Below are 15,892 nucleotides of genomic sequence, written 5' to 3' on the forward strand. Positions count from 1 at the left end.
AACTTTTCACCCCACAGTCAGACAACTTAATTTATTTCACCATAGTCTCCAAAACAGATGCCTGTGTGCACACAAGTAAATGCACTGATGCACATGCAGTTTTGTCTGGTTCCAGTTCCGACTGTAACAGCGGTATTTAAATATCACTAATGCAGCAAATATTATAATTTTACATGTACATGTTGCTTTTTTGTTGTCCATAATTTTATATGTTAAAAAGTGGTTGCCACTGATGATGACCTAAGACTAAGAATTGGCTACGAATTTCTCAAAATGGTTGCTGTTTAGTAACTGGGCAACCGTTAATGTTGAGTCCTGCATTAGAAAACCACATTATCAACTCATCTCGCTGATGAGTTGTCCAAAATGGTTTATCCATCCAGCCAGCAGTTGCTGATTAGATGAACAGATAAAGAAGACAATCTAAGTCAAAAGGGAAAAAAAGGAACAATTGCGCTGTAGATGGAAGAAGCGAGGGGTGTGGGGGTGTGGTGGGGAGCAAGAGGATGGAGACGATGGCACAAAGGAGAGGAAGAGAAGAGGAAGAGGAGGATAGAAGTAGTAATTTTCTCTGATCCTCACACACTATCTCACTGTACCAAAGACGCTTGAGCTTCACACACAAAAAGATGCAGAAACAGAAGATTCCACTTTTCCTCCCTCATCTTCTTTCTTCACCCTTACTCTTATGCTCTGTCTCTATCAGTATGCCCATGTTTGTCTCTCACTCGCTCTCTATTCCAATTACAACTTACAATTAACTCTGTGCATGTCTTTTTTTTTTCTTAGTCTCTCAATGGTGTTTTCATCAAGGCAGAGAGAAAGTGAAAGGGAAAGAGAGTGAGACAGTGGTAGCAACTTCAGAGATATGGGCCTTTCATTATGGACAATGCCTTGGGGGGAGGGGAGGGGGTTTGAGGGAATAGACAGAGGGAGAGGAAATGTGATACAGAGGAAGAGTGGGGGGGGGTGCTGCAGGACCAAGAAAGAAAGCAAGAGAGCACGCAAAAAGAGGGCAAGACCAAGCAAAAAAAAAAAAAAAAAAAAAATGTTAATTTAAATTACAAAAGAATGCTGTCCTTTCTAGCAGCAATTTAATTATCTTTCACTGGTGCAGTTAAAAGAAGCAGGCTTATTAAAAAGCAATTTCTGTGACATCCTCGTCAAACGGCCTCTCACCAGCCCAACAGAAAAAGAGAAAGAGAGTGAGAGAGAGAGAGAGAGAGAGAGAGAGAGAGAGAGGGGCTAAATGCTGATGAAGTCAACTGAAGCCATTAAACAGTAGCTTTAGGCTAAAGAGAGACAGAGGGCCGTTTTGATGTTTTAACCATCACAGATGAGGGGGAGGAGGAGAACATGAAGCACATAGTCATGAGACACACACGCACACACAAGTCACTTTGGGTCAGAAATCTCTGTCTCACACTTTTGTATCACTCACTCTCGTGCACACAACCATACACCCCCAGCTATATCAAACTCTGTAAAATGTCATTCAAACTCTAAATTACAATGGATGTGATCTCATAAATTATTTACAATCAAATCCACCCGTGTTCTCACAAGAGATGAATTCACTTTAGTCTGAAATCTATTATTGAATTCCTATATTAGTTGACATTTGCCTCTTTTTTGTATTGCCATGATGTTGGCATCAACTCAGATCTATAAAACAAAATCATTTCTTAAAGATTATATAATACATCCACAAATCCTATATACAGAGTTTATATAGGCAGCATTACAAATAGATTTCCCCTCGCCAAAATAGATTTTCTCTTCCAAAAGTTAAAACGTCACACAACAGGGTATGAGTGTGTATGTGTCCATGTCGGAAAGTCCTGTGGACCCACACAACGTATTTACAGGAGTAGCCCCACCAAGGGGTGGGGCTACTCCTGTTTACTCTGCACCAGTATAGTAGTAGCATCCAAGGGACTAGTGACTGTTGCACAAGAGAACAAATCAGAGCATCAGCACTATTAAATCAGTACTACAGAGTCCTGGACAAAGGAAGAGTCATTCAGTGTCACGTTACATCATTAACAACAAGCTGCCTCCACATGCAGCTCACCTGCTGTTATGAAAATGGAATAGAGGGTGAAAAAAATCCAAGACTTTTGGACCTTATAAACATAAACAGCTTATTCAAAAAATGAAAAAAAAAAAAAAAATGTAACTGGTTCAATAAATAACCCTTAAATTTTAGCAAAAAAAAAAACGTTCAGTTGAAGTCACTGGCCAATCAATTGGTGCATCTCAAGCAGTTGTATCAAGTGCAATGTGTTGGTACATGTAGAGGATACATCTGAGGTAAGAACACAGTTTAACAACATCATCCTATCCCCTAAAAAACTCTACAGGCATGTTGCCAGATAAAACACTGACTAGTCATCTAGTCTGATGACATTTTGACATATCTGGCTCACAACTCACCCTGCTCCAGTTGGCTCTCTTCAGCTGGACCTCAGGCTTATATTCTCTCTTCTGCTCAAGGCCAAAAGGCAGAGGAGGTGGCGCAGGGGTGCCCCAGCCACCCATGCCAAATGGTGGGGGTGGGGGCATACCAGGACCAGGTGGGGGAGGAGGGATACCAGGACCCCCAGGTGGGGGTGGAGGTGGGGGTGGACCCATTCCAGGTAAAGGTGGAGGTGGAGGAGGTCCTGGCATGCCAGGTAGAGGCGGGGGAGGAGGGGGACCCGGCATACCCGGCAAGGGGGGTGGTGGAGGGGGGCCACACATGCCAGGCAGCGGTGGTGGGGGTGGGGGAGGAGGAGCACCACCTTGCCCTGGTAAACCAGGTGGGGGTGGGAAAGGGTTCATGCATGCGTGACCTGGTACAGGTGGAGGCGGAGGTGGAGGGGGCATGCCACTCGTTTGGGCAGGAAGAGGGGGGGCAGGGGGCGGAGGAGGCACCCCGGGTGTTGGCACAGGAACAGCAACTGTGACAACTTTGGTCTTGGCTTCTTCAAGATCCTTAGACAACTTCTCAATCTGGGGAGAGGAGGAGAAAGTAAATTACTGCAGTATGTCATTACAGATATTATTAACCAGCAATATACACTTAATCTTTTCATCTTCATCACATTTTGTGTTTACCCTATGATTGACTGAGTTAACCAATATGCACCTTTAACAAAAGGTCACATTTTTTTTGTACAGATTTGGCAATACTGTTATAACACCAACACAAATATAGTGATTAAACTGAATCTGAGCGAAAATAGCAGAGCAATTGAGGAGGAAAAAGTGACAGAGTGACAGGTGGGGCTGTGTTGTTTTTGCAGAGACAGGGAAAGTCCTAACCCTAAGACACAGACAAGAGGGAGAAAAAAAAAAAAAAAAAAACAGGGGATATTGTGCCCACAGAGAAACTTAAATAGGAAAAATGTTTTGAAGAGATGGAGAAAATTATAAATTAGATGCTTAAAATCTTATACATTTAAATCACAGAGCTTATAAGTTTTAAGAAAACGTTCCAATCTGAAGTCCTCAAAGTTAGCCAGATTATACAGGGCCAGGAGAGAGACTGGAGTTTGTGTACATGTGAGTTGTGCACATGTGCAATGTGTGTGGTTGTACCATTGTATAGGTCCATATGTGTGAGTGAAAGAGTGTCTTTATATAGTGCTTGAAAGTGTGTGCTTGTGTTGTTTCTTCTGACTTTGAGAGAAGACAGAGTGACGGACATAGAGGGCCTCAAAGGCTGGCTTTCTTAAAGAGGCAGAAGATGAAGGCTGGGCGAGACTTCATACGCAGGGACAGTGAGAGATCTCTACATGTGAAGAAACCTTCGATGGGCAGTGCCTCAAACACAGGCATAGAGAGCCTCATCTCAGGATGAGAAGCATCTTTGATGGCTGGCTGCTGATGCTGGGGACTTTGGACAATTGTGTGTGTGTGTGTGTGTGTGTGTGTGTGTGTGTGTGTGTGTGTGTGTGTGTGCATGCTTTTGTGTGGTGAAAAGATGATTCTGCTGGCATCAGCCACTTTGGATCAAGCCCGGTTTGGGATCTGTATAGTCCTCAAACTGACAAATACAAACACACACACACATCCATGTGGTTGTGCATGAACAAAGACACAAAACGAGTCAGACAGATTGTTCTGGGTCACTTGGTGTGTGTGTGTCTGTGTCAGTGTGAGGCATGGTCCAGCTGGTGTGGCAGCAGGACACTGACAGCTTAACACTCCTTGTCTTTCTCTTTCACTCTCTCTCTCGCTCTTCCTCACACACACACACACACACACACACACACACACACACACACACACACACACACACACACACACACACACACACACACACACACACACACACACACACACACACAGACACACACCCTGCTGAGGTCTAGATATTGTATGTGTATCTTGGCCTTAAAAATTCTATTGCTTCTTCTCTCTTTTTCTTCTTTTCCTTTCTTCTTCATCTTTCTTTCTTTACTCGCTCCTTATGCTCCTGTTCCCAAGCTCTCCATGTTTTCATGGAGAGTTCTAATCTCTTAAGGATTTGGCTTTTTCTCTCTTTTTATGTTTTTTTCTTCTTTTCATGCAATGCTAGTGGTTGGCTAAATCATTTAATGCCAGGGGGCTTCTGCGTTTGTGTGGGTGCGCACAGATCTTGGACAACTTTTTGGAGTTTAGACTTCTGCATTATTTTATGTCTCCCAGATTTAGATCCGTGTTCTGTGCTTGTGTGTGACCCAGAAAGGAGGTGGCATCAAGTTCTGCTCCATTACCAAGATTTGCTAAGTTATCCGGCTCAGTTGTTCCATTCATTATGTCCTGGTTCTTTTTCTAGTGATATAGGAATGAATCATGATTAAACTATGTGGACCGGTCCTGGTTTGAGCAGGCTGACATGGTGCACAAGAGTTCAGGACAGTTCATTGTACCACTAGCAAATCAATCAGTTTGTTTTTACATCTTGAATTTTTTGGACTGAGAGGGCATTTAGGCCCATACAGGTGCTGGTGGAAATGTGTGTTTGTGTGTACCTGCTGTTGTAGAGAGCTTAGCTGTTGTTGAAGTCCCTGGTTCTCATTGTCTTTCTCCTGCTTGGAGGAGGCCAGCTGTTCCTTCTCTTGGCTCAGCTCCTGCAGCCGCTGCTCATAGTCGCCCTCCAACTTCTTCAGCTCAACCTGCAACTCGTGGCGTGCTGTCAACTCTGCATCCAACTAACACACACAGTTAAAATTAGACACAGAAACAAACATACAAACACACATGCAAGTGCACTCAACCTATGGAATTCATGCAAACACAAGCATTATTACATCTACTCAGCCACACCGTATGTATACGCATAGATTCAAATTTTTAACTTATATTACTAAAGAAACATATTTCTTTTTCTTTACACAAAGTGTTCCAAACAATCAAAATGGGGAGTACATCTGCAGGGTTAGTTGATTATGAGAAAAGCTATTAGCTCCAGCACTAATTGCTCATATCAAATAGAAGCTTGGGCAACCCATACAGTGATTGGGTGAAATTACAAATTGAAAACTTTGTACAGTAGTGCTGACAATTCAGAAAGGGCAGCACACTCTGGCAAAGTTTGGCAAAAAGTCTGCAAAGGTCAAATCATTCATAAATCATTCATTTCAAGACTGATTATTGTAAAAAGGCTAGAAATTTTGAACACCCCCCAGAGCATATTCAATCCAGAAGCCAACCTAACAGCAGGGTTCTGCCACGAATTTGTGAGTGTATAGTTCTGTGTGTGTGTGTGTGTGTGTGTGTGTGTGTGCCTTTAGTATCCCTCTGAGAGCTTTAGCAGTTTTCATGTCTCAAAGACCCGTAGAAGTCACTTCCTAGAGTCTGTAGCTTTCAGTTTTACTGTATAATTTAAACTGCAATTGAGTGTCATTTAATGACTTATGACACCACAATGCATTTAAAAAAGGTCATCTATCTATCTCTGTCTCTCTCTCTCTATATATATATATACACATACACACACACACACACACATATGTGTGTGTGTGTGTGTGTGTGTGTGTGTGTGTGCATGTATATACATGCATGTGTGTGTGTGAAGAATTACACTGACATTTGCAAATTTAAAGGACTTTTGAGGATACCTGACAAACATACGAGTAGTACAGCACAGACAAATGAATATATGGGCACCAACGCGTGCACATTCCGCTATACTCTACACACATACGCACACACAGCTGTTTAATTTGCAAACAGCAGATCCGTTCCTCTTGCTGTCAGCTTCCTGACAGTCTCATCCCTAATCCCTGCCAAAGAGAGTGGCTGCAATTACCCCATCATACACAACTACCAGTATGGGGTGTGTGTGTGTGTATGTGTGGTCAAGGAATTTGATTCCAAGTGTGTTCATCTAGTGTGTGCATGTGTGTTCAATGGATATGATTCCATGAGTATGTGAGCATGTGTGTGTCTGTGTGCCTAAGATGGAGGCTAGTTTCAGCTCTCTCCTTGCAATTATCCTGTCACTTTTATAATGGGACAGAAACACCAGGGTAGCAGCCCCCCGCAATCAAGGCATTTACCCCCTCCATGTGAATGTGTGTGTATGTATGTGTGGGTATATTCATTGCTAGCCTATGAGAGTATTTGTCTGTCAGCTGGCTGTCAGATGTATGTGTGTAGTCATTCCCTCCATCTCCCCTGTTTCTCCCTCTATCTCATTTGTTGTCACGTCAGCCAGAGACTAGTCGCACAGAATTTCATCGCAGTCCCACTGTGTCTGCATGTTGTCAGTGAATTTGTGTGTATGAATGTGCTAACTTTTACAGCTTGTGGTTTTCTGCAGTTTGCATGAGTGTGACAGCATGTGTGCTGAGTGTGTGTGTCAGTGTGCACAGAACACCATTTTCTTCTGTGAATGTATGCTTTTGGTGCTCTATACAACACATGCCAATGAGTGTTTATGTGTGTGTGTGTGTGTGTGTGTGTGTATTTCACCTTCTTCTCGAGCTCAGTGGCCTTGGCCTGACTGGTTTCCACCTTGGTCTGGTCCACCATGTTGTCTGTACAGCAATGGAGAGAAAAAATAGAGGGAAGCAGAAATGGAGGGAGAGAGATAAAAGGAGGAAAAGGATGTTGGATAAGATATGGGTTTCAGACAATGCACCTGCCTGCATATGGCTGTGAAGACATTGCACCCTTCAGTCTGACACATGGTGTTTGCAGACACACACACTCACAAACGCGCATGCAGCAGGTGCTGTATCAGTCTACCTTTATTTACCTTATCACACTCCTGAAAGTCAAGATTTGTGAGGCGATTATGGAGGCATCTTATTATAATAGGACGCTATCTGTTGCATGCTGCTTCTACCCATCACTACCCTCCAAGCTTCTGACACATGCACACACACCCCTGAATGTGGAATGTGTTTGTTTGTGTAATCTGTTCATCTCCTTGCAAAGTACATCTTGCACCACTTTATTTCACATTCTCATTTTCATCCCTTCGAGGCGGAAACTGCAGCTTAGAAGGAGACAAACAAGCAGGGTCCACAAATGATCCATCACTAGAGACTTTGATTGGCTGAGAGCAGGGTGAGGGAGACAGACTCACCAATGGGGGTCTTTTGCATCGTTAAATAGGAGGGCTACACGTGGTTGAGGACCAAGGGCAGACTGAGAGAGCTGGTTGACGCAGAGCTGAATGCTATGAAATGATTTCCAAGAAGGGGATAAAACAATTATGACAGAGACATGAGATCTGTGAAAAGCTAAGATCTTCAGTGTCATGATTATTCACTTAATGACAAGTGAAGCGGGATCTATGTTGTTTAGTGAACTCCTAGATTACCAAGTGAGCAAGCAGAGTAACAAAAGAAGAATGAAGAAAGCACTATGTGAAAGAGGAAAGAGGGTTTTACTGTATGAACCTTGCGATAACATTTGTATACAAGTTTACACGGTTATTAGATATGGAAGAGAGGAGGGGGGCTTCCTCCCTCATGGTGGCAGGCTAAATGGGACAAGATTAGAATAGAGAGCAGTATGGGGGAAAGAAAGCGGGGAGAAAACTGTGTGCAGAAATTTTAGAGTTCAAAGAAAAACACTAAATAATGCATGCAGGGCAGAATTGGGCTGCTTTCCACCAATAATAACGCTGGCAGCCTTAAAGGAGGCCAGCCAGCCAGTCAGCCAGAATGTGTGTATGTGCGTGTGCGTGTGTGTTGTGCTTGTGTGGCAGAACGCATTTAGAAGCACTGCAATTAGAGCCTCCTGCAGTGAGCAACAGAGAGCTGCCATAAAGGAATATTGAACTCTTGAGACTTGACCTGAACCTCTACTCTGCTCAGGTTTAGTTTTCTGTAGTCAACAGCCAGGTGTTGTCTAGTTTAGATCTAGCATCGTCTAATCCTCATTCACACAAACACACATGCTGTTGGCATTATTCTGGTGGCATTTCTTCTTTTTTTCGACAGCATACAGTGGAGAATGACAAGAAAATATGCAAGAAAAAAAAGGAATGACATGAAATGAGTGTCATAACAAAAATTCTCTTTTCACTCCCTCCTTTCCACTTGGAGGTCACAGGGTGAAGGTCATATGTGGAGTTGTGGGGATTCAGTGTTTTGCTCAGGGACACTGCACCACAGCTGACATAGGTTGACATAGCCTTAATTCTGCTGTTATGAGCCAGACTGGAAATTATGAAAAACTAAACTATGCTTAAGAGTACTATCACCAAAAATGTTCACCAAGAGCACCTGAGAAAGCTATGATTTGATCCATCTACCATTATAAGAATCATAAGCTGGGAGAAGACTAACTACAATCTGACATTGTGATCATTAGGCTGCAACCAAGCCTCTATCCTCTTGATATGTTTCCTATCACCATTGTGAAACTTGTAGCACTCTTCACTGACACATCAACTTCAATAGCACATCAATCACTCTCTGGCTCCACCTTGTGGTGGTTGTGGCACACTGCACCTGTTTAACAACTAAGTGCAAACTTGCATGAAAGGCTCAAATGTGCACAAAACATTACTGTGTACTAAAATATATTAAATAAGAAATGTGTGCATTGTTTGAGTCCACAACATTGTTCCAGCAAATAAAAACCACAGGTTTTATTGAGAGATGGGAAAGAAGGGAACACACGCTAAAGAGAGAGAGAGAGAGACAAGAACAGCTTTCTGTTTGTGTGATCTGCTCTTGCAGCTCACCTATCAAGCCCTCGATGTCCAAACTGAGGTTGCGGCACTTGAAGTCAGGGTCAGCTCCGTTCCTGTGAAGCACGATCTGAGCAATACACTCATCTATCAGCTTGTAGTACTGGGGCCTGGGGGTGGAGGGAGCCAGGGATTTACAAAAAGAAAGAGAGACAGACATGGAGAGAGATGGTGTGAAAAAAAGAGGAGAGGTGGAAGAATGAGAGAGAAACGAGAGTAAAAAAGAGAGATGATGTTACTCTACGACACATACAGCATACACAATGATAAATATGGCAACTGACTGATTTATGAGTGTGGCTGTATTAGTATAGCTGTATCAGCAAGATCTCTGTTGTGTTATGTGAGCAGAGGATAGGACAGACAGACAGCGGGGCAGTGCGTCTGCCCGGATAAATGTGTGAACACATATACTTTGTCACTTTGTCTTTGTCTGCAGCTGAGATTGGCTGTCTGTGTGAGCATGACAGTTTGAGCCTCTTGTCACAAAGACTGATTGTAGGACCGAGTGTGTGAGTCAGCGTGTGTGTGTGTGTGTGTGTGTGTGTGTGTGTCCAACATCCCGTGTCTGATCAAGCCGGTTTCACACAGACACTCAATTTTGGAGGTGTCTGATTCCCTGACCCTGTGTGATGCTCACAGAGTCACAAACTCAATACTTTATTTATTCTCTCTCTCTACTCTCTCTCTCACTCTCTCTGGCTTTGACTTTCTCTCTAACACTTGTTCCACTCCCTCCTTTTACTTCTGTTCTAGTTTTTTCTTTTTTTCCCCTAAACCTCAGATTTATCCATGGAGCGAGAGAGACACCTAGTGTCATTTTGTTAACACTGTAAAGCTGAAACATACTGTACATTATATCAAATCTTATACCCTTCATGGGTTTGATCACAGAATTTTAACCTTCCCAAAAACAAGGAGGGAATGGAGACTTACATGAAAGCATATACAACTCCTAGTTATATCATTAAAGTATATACTTACATATAATATATACCTAAATATATACTGTTTGTATTTCAAACTGCATCCATTAAACATTAAGTCCCCATGTACATGACTGAGTATGTGGTCATCCATATGTTTGTCAAATGACTGCATGTGTGTGAATATGATGCTGCACAACATATGAGTGTATGGGGCCTGTGCAAAGTATGTGTTTGCCTGTGTCAGGGACTCTTTTTCTCATTCAAGTTCATTCTTAGCACCTCAGTCTCCAAGTGAGACTGAAACTCAAGAAAGGAAAAAATGTCTTCTAAGCAGTGTGTATTTCTTTATTCACTGTCACGAACCTTCCGTCCCTCTGCCTCCCTCACTAACTATCTCTACATCTACCAACTAATTTACAACACCTCACCATTCCTCACACCTCCAACCCCCCCTCTCTTTCCATCTGTCTAATTACCAAGCTGTACTTTCTACTAGTTTACAGCTCTCCCTCTCTTACTTCCTCTGTGCCTCTGTGGACTCCATTACACACCAGCTCTATTGTGTTCCAGGATAGGAGGGGAAGGACGGAGCAGAGGGAGAGGGAGCCAGACTGGAGTACGCACAACTAAATGTGGCTATATATAAGCCTGTTTTGATGCATGGGATGTAAACCTGATTCTTGGCCTTGCTCCTACCTGTCCCTGCACCATCCATCATCACCTTTCCACACCTCAATCCCAATATTTCACAGAAACCACAATTTCCTGTCTGTCTGACACTATCAAAGCAACAGTCGACCTGCAACAAGACAAACACCTGAGTTCAACTATGTACATGTCTGCACAATTTGTGTGTGCTTTGCCTGTGTTTTTGTTTCTGTTTGTTTCTCCTTGTTTGTTTCTTATTTTCCCTTTTATTTTGTGTCCTTGAATGAGCATATAAGTGTGTGTATGTGTGCATGTACGTGCATGTGCTTACGCAATACCACCCCTCTAGACTCTTGACTTGTCCCCTCCATTATTCCACTCCCGTCTTGGCTTTCACTCATTCTCTCTTCCTTTTCTCCCTAGCTAAACCCCCTAGGGCTTTGAGAGGGACATTAGCATATTTCTGGTGATAAGGGGTGAAGGCGCTCATTTCTATTAAAATGGAATTGGATTTCTTTGCATGTATTAATTTCACAGCTTTGGAACGGTGCACTGGAAAACAAACACAGGAAATAGAGGGGAGGGAAAGCTGGATGAGAGACAGAGGTGAAGAAAGAGTTCTCCTTCCTAAACCAATCAAGCCCAGCAAACTATGTTGGCCTTGTGTGTATGACTCTGCAAGTGATGTGAAATAAATTCCGTATGGTAAATCACACAAATATTTGCATAAGCACATATATGTAAATGGACATGTATACGCATGAATGAGTATGCACATGGAAGAGTGTGTGTTTACAGTACCTGGCCAAGTAGTCATTGCGAACCAGCAGCAGGTGCTGCAAAAAGGACAGGAAGTGGTTTTCTGCCTTGGAGTCCTTCACCGTGTTGACTAGGATCTCAAACACCTCTCTCACATCAGTAACAAGTATTAAGGCCCAATAACAACTGCCAGTACAGTTCACAGTAAGACTATCAACACCATTTTTAAATTACTTCAGTAAAAATGGACAATGCACACTTACATCACTCCCTGTCACACCGCTTTAATAATAATATACATTTGTGTGTTATATGTGACCTTGAGGAAGGCACATTAATTCTTTGCAATGCAAAAATTCTGGAAATAATTCTGGAAAAGGGTCAGACAAACTATATGTTATATTTTGTCCTCTAAAACACATATGTACCCTCAGCAGTTAAACTCTTGGACAGCAGTTAAAAAGTTGTTCCAACTGTTTAGCAGCACAAAAATTGATCCACACCAGCAATGGCAAAGCACAAAGCTTTCTGAAAATAAAGGGTGGTTCAATCAATACATAGAACCATTTGCTAAGATGATTGCTGTGTACCTGATAAAACTTAAATAAATTGTAATCCTATTCTGTAAAACTACATAAGAACTGCATGGTTAACCATATTTTCTATCTTTTGTTATGATTGTTTCTTTTTTCATGTGTTTTTTTCCCACTTGTGTATTCTTGTAGCAACTTAATTTTTACTACTGTTTACAGCAGACGTTTCCAAGCTTTTCTGGTCTCCTGGACTGCACATACAGATCTGCATTAGGCAATGGAGTCCATATAATAATAATATTCAAGGTTATGTTCCTATGAAAACCTATTTATAAAGATTCTGCTGTCAAATATGATAGGATACAGTAACATATTTACTCAAGGTGAGGTTATACCAACAGGGTGGAGTAAATAAAAATAGCAAAATACTGAAATTAAACTACTGCAAATTTTTCTGAGGACCCCTGGAATTCCACTGGATGGTGTCTGGACCCCACTTTGGGTACCAACGACTTACAGGAGTCTTTGCTGTCATACTGGTATGTATGAGGTGAGCCACATTTTTATATTGGCATATATTGTGTTCTCTAGATCACTTGATCTGGATTCATTAGACCTATTCTGCTACAGTATCTCACACATGAAGGGCAGCATAAATTGCATTAAGGGTAAAAAGGGCTGCATCAAACTGTGCACCCTTGAGACACCTGGTGCTCAAAGTTGTAACTGCAATGTCAAAAACAGGCAGACCTCAAAAAATATATAGAATCATTAAGGACAGCTTAACAGGTATGCAAAAAAATGATCTATCTTCAGTATTATATTAAGTTTTATACTTGGAAATGGCATAGTCTCAGCACTCTCAGTATCAACATTGGCATCATAGACCTCCCTGAAATATGGATGACTACAGAGACTGTTGCCAGTGGTATGATAATTGGTATTAATTCTAAAAGGTTTATGCAAGTGTTATAACCCACCAAAAGCCCCCCTTATGCTTATGGAGTGAGAGATTAATGATTTTGCATTCATTTCAGAGGAAAGCTGTCAGGCTGGTGTTGAATATTTAACACTTTGTGAGGAAAATAGCCATCTGATTACACGTGGACAGTTGACTCATTTTAATGAGTGTAAATGAAATGCAGATAATTAATATGTGGATACTATCTGTCCATGAGATGCATGTCAATGCAAGATATAAAGTGAGGAATAATTTCAACTGCAGCTTTGAATAACTGACTGTGGAAAAACCACAACACAAAGACGTCCGTCAAAATGGAATACAGCCTGAAATAATGTCTATAATGATGAAGCTTTAAAAAACACTATGTGTATTAATGGGAGGTCAAAAAGTAGACCTCCCATATCTTGTTGGTCTAACAATCCTTGACTTCCCCACAGGAACTATTTTGCCAGGTGAAAGGATATTCCATCTCGATACGGATGTCATCCAGGCGTGCTTTGAGCTCATCAGAGTCGTCTTCAGCCTGTTCATCAAACACACTGAGCTGTACCCTCAGCTCCTCATTCTCTATCGTCCTGACCTCCTGCAGGGGGAGGAAAGGGATGGAGGTGTACAGATGAAAAGGCAAGGGGGAGATTGGCAGGAAGAGTGTGACAATCAAACATCTTGAGTTTGGACAGCCAAGAGAAAGTTTGAGTGCAGGGGTGTGTGTGTATGTGTGTATGGGTGTTTCAGCCAATCAGCAAGAGAGAGACATCAGAGACATACTGAAGAGGCAGACCGAGTGTGAGTGTGTTGCTGGCAGGATGTCAGTCACTCAGTCAGAGGGAGATCAATATAGAGAGAGATCAAGATAGACAGAAAGAGAGAAAGAAAGAAGAAGAGAAAGACAGAAAGAGTGTTTCCCTACAGTAAGCAGGTCTCTGAGTCCCAGCCTCAGCAGTTCAGAACGAATATGGATCCTGAAGTCCAGCTCTTCTCCTCGGCTGATCAAGGCATTGATCAGCTGCATGCAGCCGCCCTGTCAAGCACAACACATAAAATAAGCTTTGCATTTCCAATTTATTTCCATTTTTATGCCCTGTGAATGGGCATAAAAACTTTCATATACATGAATGTGTTTCATATTGCAGACTATCAAGTACAACTGTCTATCAAATTCTATCAAGTGCCAAATGTCACACAAAGCAGCTATGAAAATTGTTTATGCCTTTGCGTGTTTTTGTGTGTCTACCTTGAGTGCAATGTTGGACTTCTTCATGCCATCCAGCAGAGGCTGAAACCTCTCGATGTCATGTCTCTCTGCTTCCTCTGTGATGGCCTCCAGAACACGCTCATGACTGCAGAAAACAAAGACAAGTTTTGTGCACCTCATCTGACATTTTCTACACATTTGTATTACATACGCTATTTTTTCTTGGCTCTCTTATATTTGACAGTTTATAGTAGAAAGTGGAAGGATTGATGGGAAAGAGCAAGACAGGAAATGATATGCAACTGGAATCAATGAGGAAACTATCCATATATTATATTTTGAGGAAACTATTAGAACATTTCCCTAATTATTTTAATCCCATTATTACACCTGCATAGGCCATTTAGCCTCTGATTAAGAAGTCTATCAGTTGCATATCACTGATTCTTGGGAATTTGGATAAAACAGGTTTTAATTTTGGGGGAAAAAAAGTGTGTAAATTACAAAATCTGAAGGTATATCATTATAGGCCAAGGTCTTGGCTGTTCAGCAATGTACCGGTGCAACCTCCTCATTTTGCATTTTTTTCATAAAATAGGTTTTTCCAGTTATTAGGCTACTTTGTTTTTGTTTGAAAAACATATTTTTGTATTAAAGAGACTATTACTTTAATAACTCAACAGCACCAAAGAAACATATTGTAAGCATATTCATTTAAAACCAATATAACTGCCTCTGACGGTGGTGACACTAATCTGACGGTGGTGACAGTGGCCTCATTAAAACATACATTTCCAAAATTTATGTCACTCAAGTCAATGGCTTCTTGCTTAACAACTTTATTTAACTATTTGGTACAAAAAATAACAATCCTGACCACTGTTATAAGCATTTTTCAGACTTCAGTCATCACCGTCAGACAGAAAACCTGACGGTGGTGACGTCTGACGGTGGTGACAAAAACCTACTCTTTCACATGATAAGCATGAGTTGTTCACATTAGCCAGCTTGTTTTCGCCCTGTTGCTACCTACATCAGACCTCTTCTTAAAAAGTATACATTTATTCCATAATCTAATTTAATATTTTTTATACAGAAGTGACGGTGTTGACAATTTATGGTTGTGACAGTAGCAGTGTCCCAAAATATGAAGAGATTTAAGAGGAAATAGAAAACTTCCAGGAGCCTGAGCGGTCTTGAAGCATGCAGTAGAGCTGAAGGTTTGAAAAGGGCTCTTCAAGAATGTAATTGACCTTGTAGTTTTTTTATTATTATTATTTAAATACGAATATCTGGGACACATTTTGAGCAACCACAAAATAATAGTAAATATTGTTCAAACCCCATCGTTTGTAGTTTTTAATACATATTATGATGTACTCTTTCATGTGGTAAAGATATTATTCAATGAAATTATTACTTTTTGTTGTTTTAATCAAGTTGAAATGATTATCTCCTATCCGAGGACAACTGGTTTTGTAGGGCATGGGCCAACATATAATCATTAAATTAATACAAATTAAAAATAAACCTATGAAAAAACCTTACAAATGTGCAAAGGACCCCCTGATTATGCCCTTGATTCTTTTTATTCATTAAAATGTTGTAAATTTCCAGCAGAAATAGCATTTTTGTTAGTGGGACATGATTTATCCAAATTCTCAAGAATCAGTCATATGTGAG

The 15,892-nt window shown here is 41.4% G+C and overlaps 1 protein-coding gene across 2 annotated transcripts in view; it reads right to left on the reverse strand.

Moving 5' to 3' along the window:
• diaph1 (diaphanous related formin 1) overlaps positions 1-15,892 on the reverse strand; it is a 117,165-nt gene that overhangs the window by 60,536 nt on the left and 40,737 nt on the right. For both annotated transcript variants that reach the window (XM_030061272.1, XM_030061273.1), the window contains 8 exons: positions 14,249-14,354; positions 13,925-14,035; positions 13,479-13,597; positions 11,560-11,676; positions 9,176-9,291; positions 6,946-7,010; positions 5,001-5,180; positions 2,437-2,994 (listed from right to left, as the gene is read on the reverse strand). In XM_030061272.1, coding sequence (XP_029917132.1) covers positions 2,437-2,994; positions 5,001-5,180; positions 6,946-7,010; positions 9,176-9,291; positions 11,560-11,676; positions 13,479-13,597; positions 13,925-14,035; positions 14,249-14,354 — 1,372 coding nt within the window. The remainder of the gene's footprint in view (positions 1-2,436; positions 2,995-5,000; positions 5,181-6,945; positions 7,011-9,175; positions 9,292-11,559; positions 11,677-13,478; positions 13,598-13,924; positions 14,036-14,248; positions 14,355-15,892) is intronic.

Source organism: Myripristis murdjan, chromosome 10, assembly GCF_902150065.1.
Source record: "Myripristis murdjan chromosome 10, fMyrMur1.1, whole genome shotgun sequence".
NCBI lineage: Eukaryota > Metazoa > Chordata > Actinopteri > Holocentriformes > Holocentridae > Myripristis > Myripristis murdjan.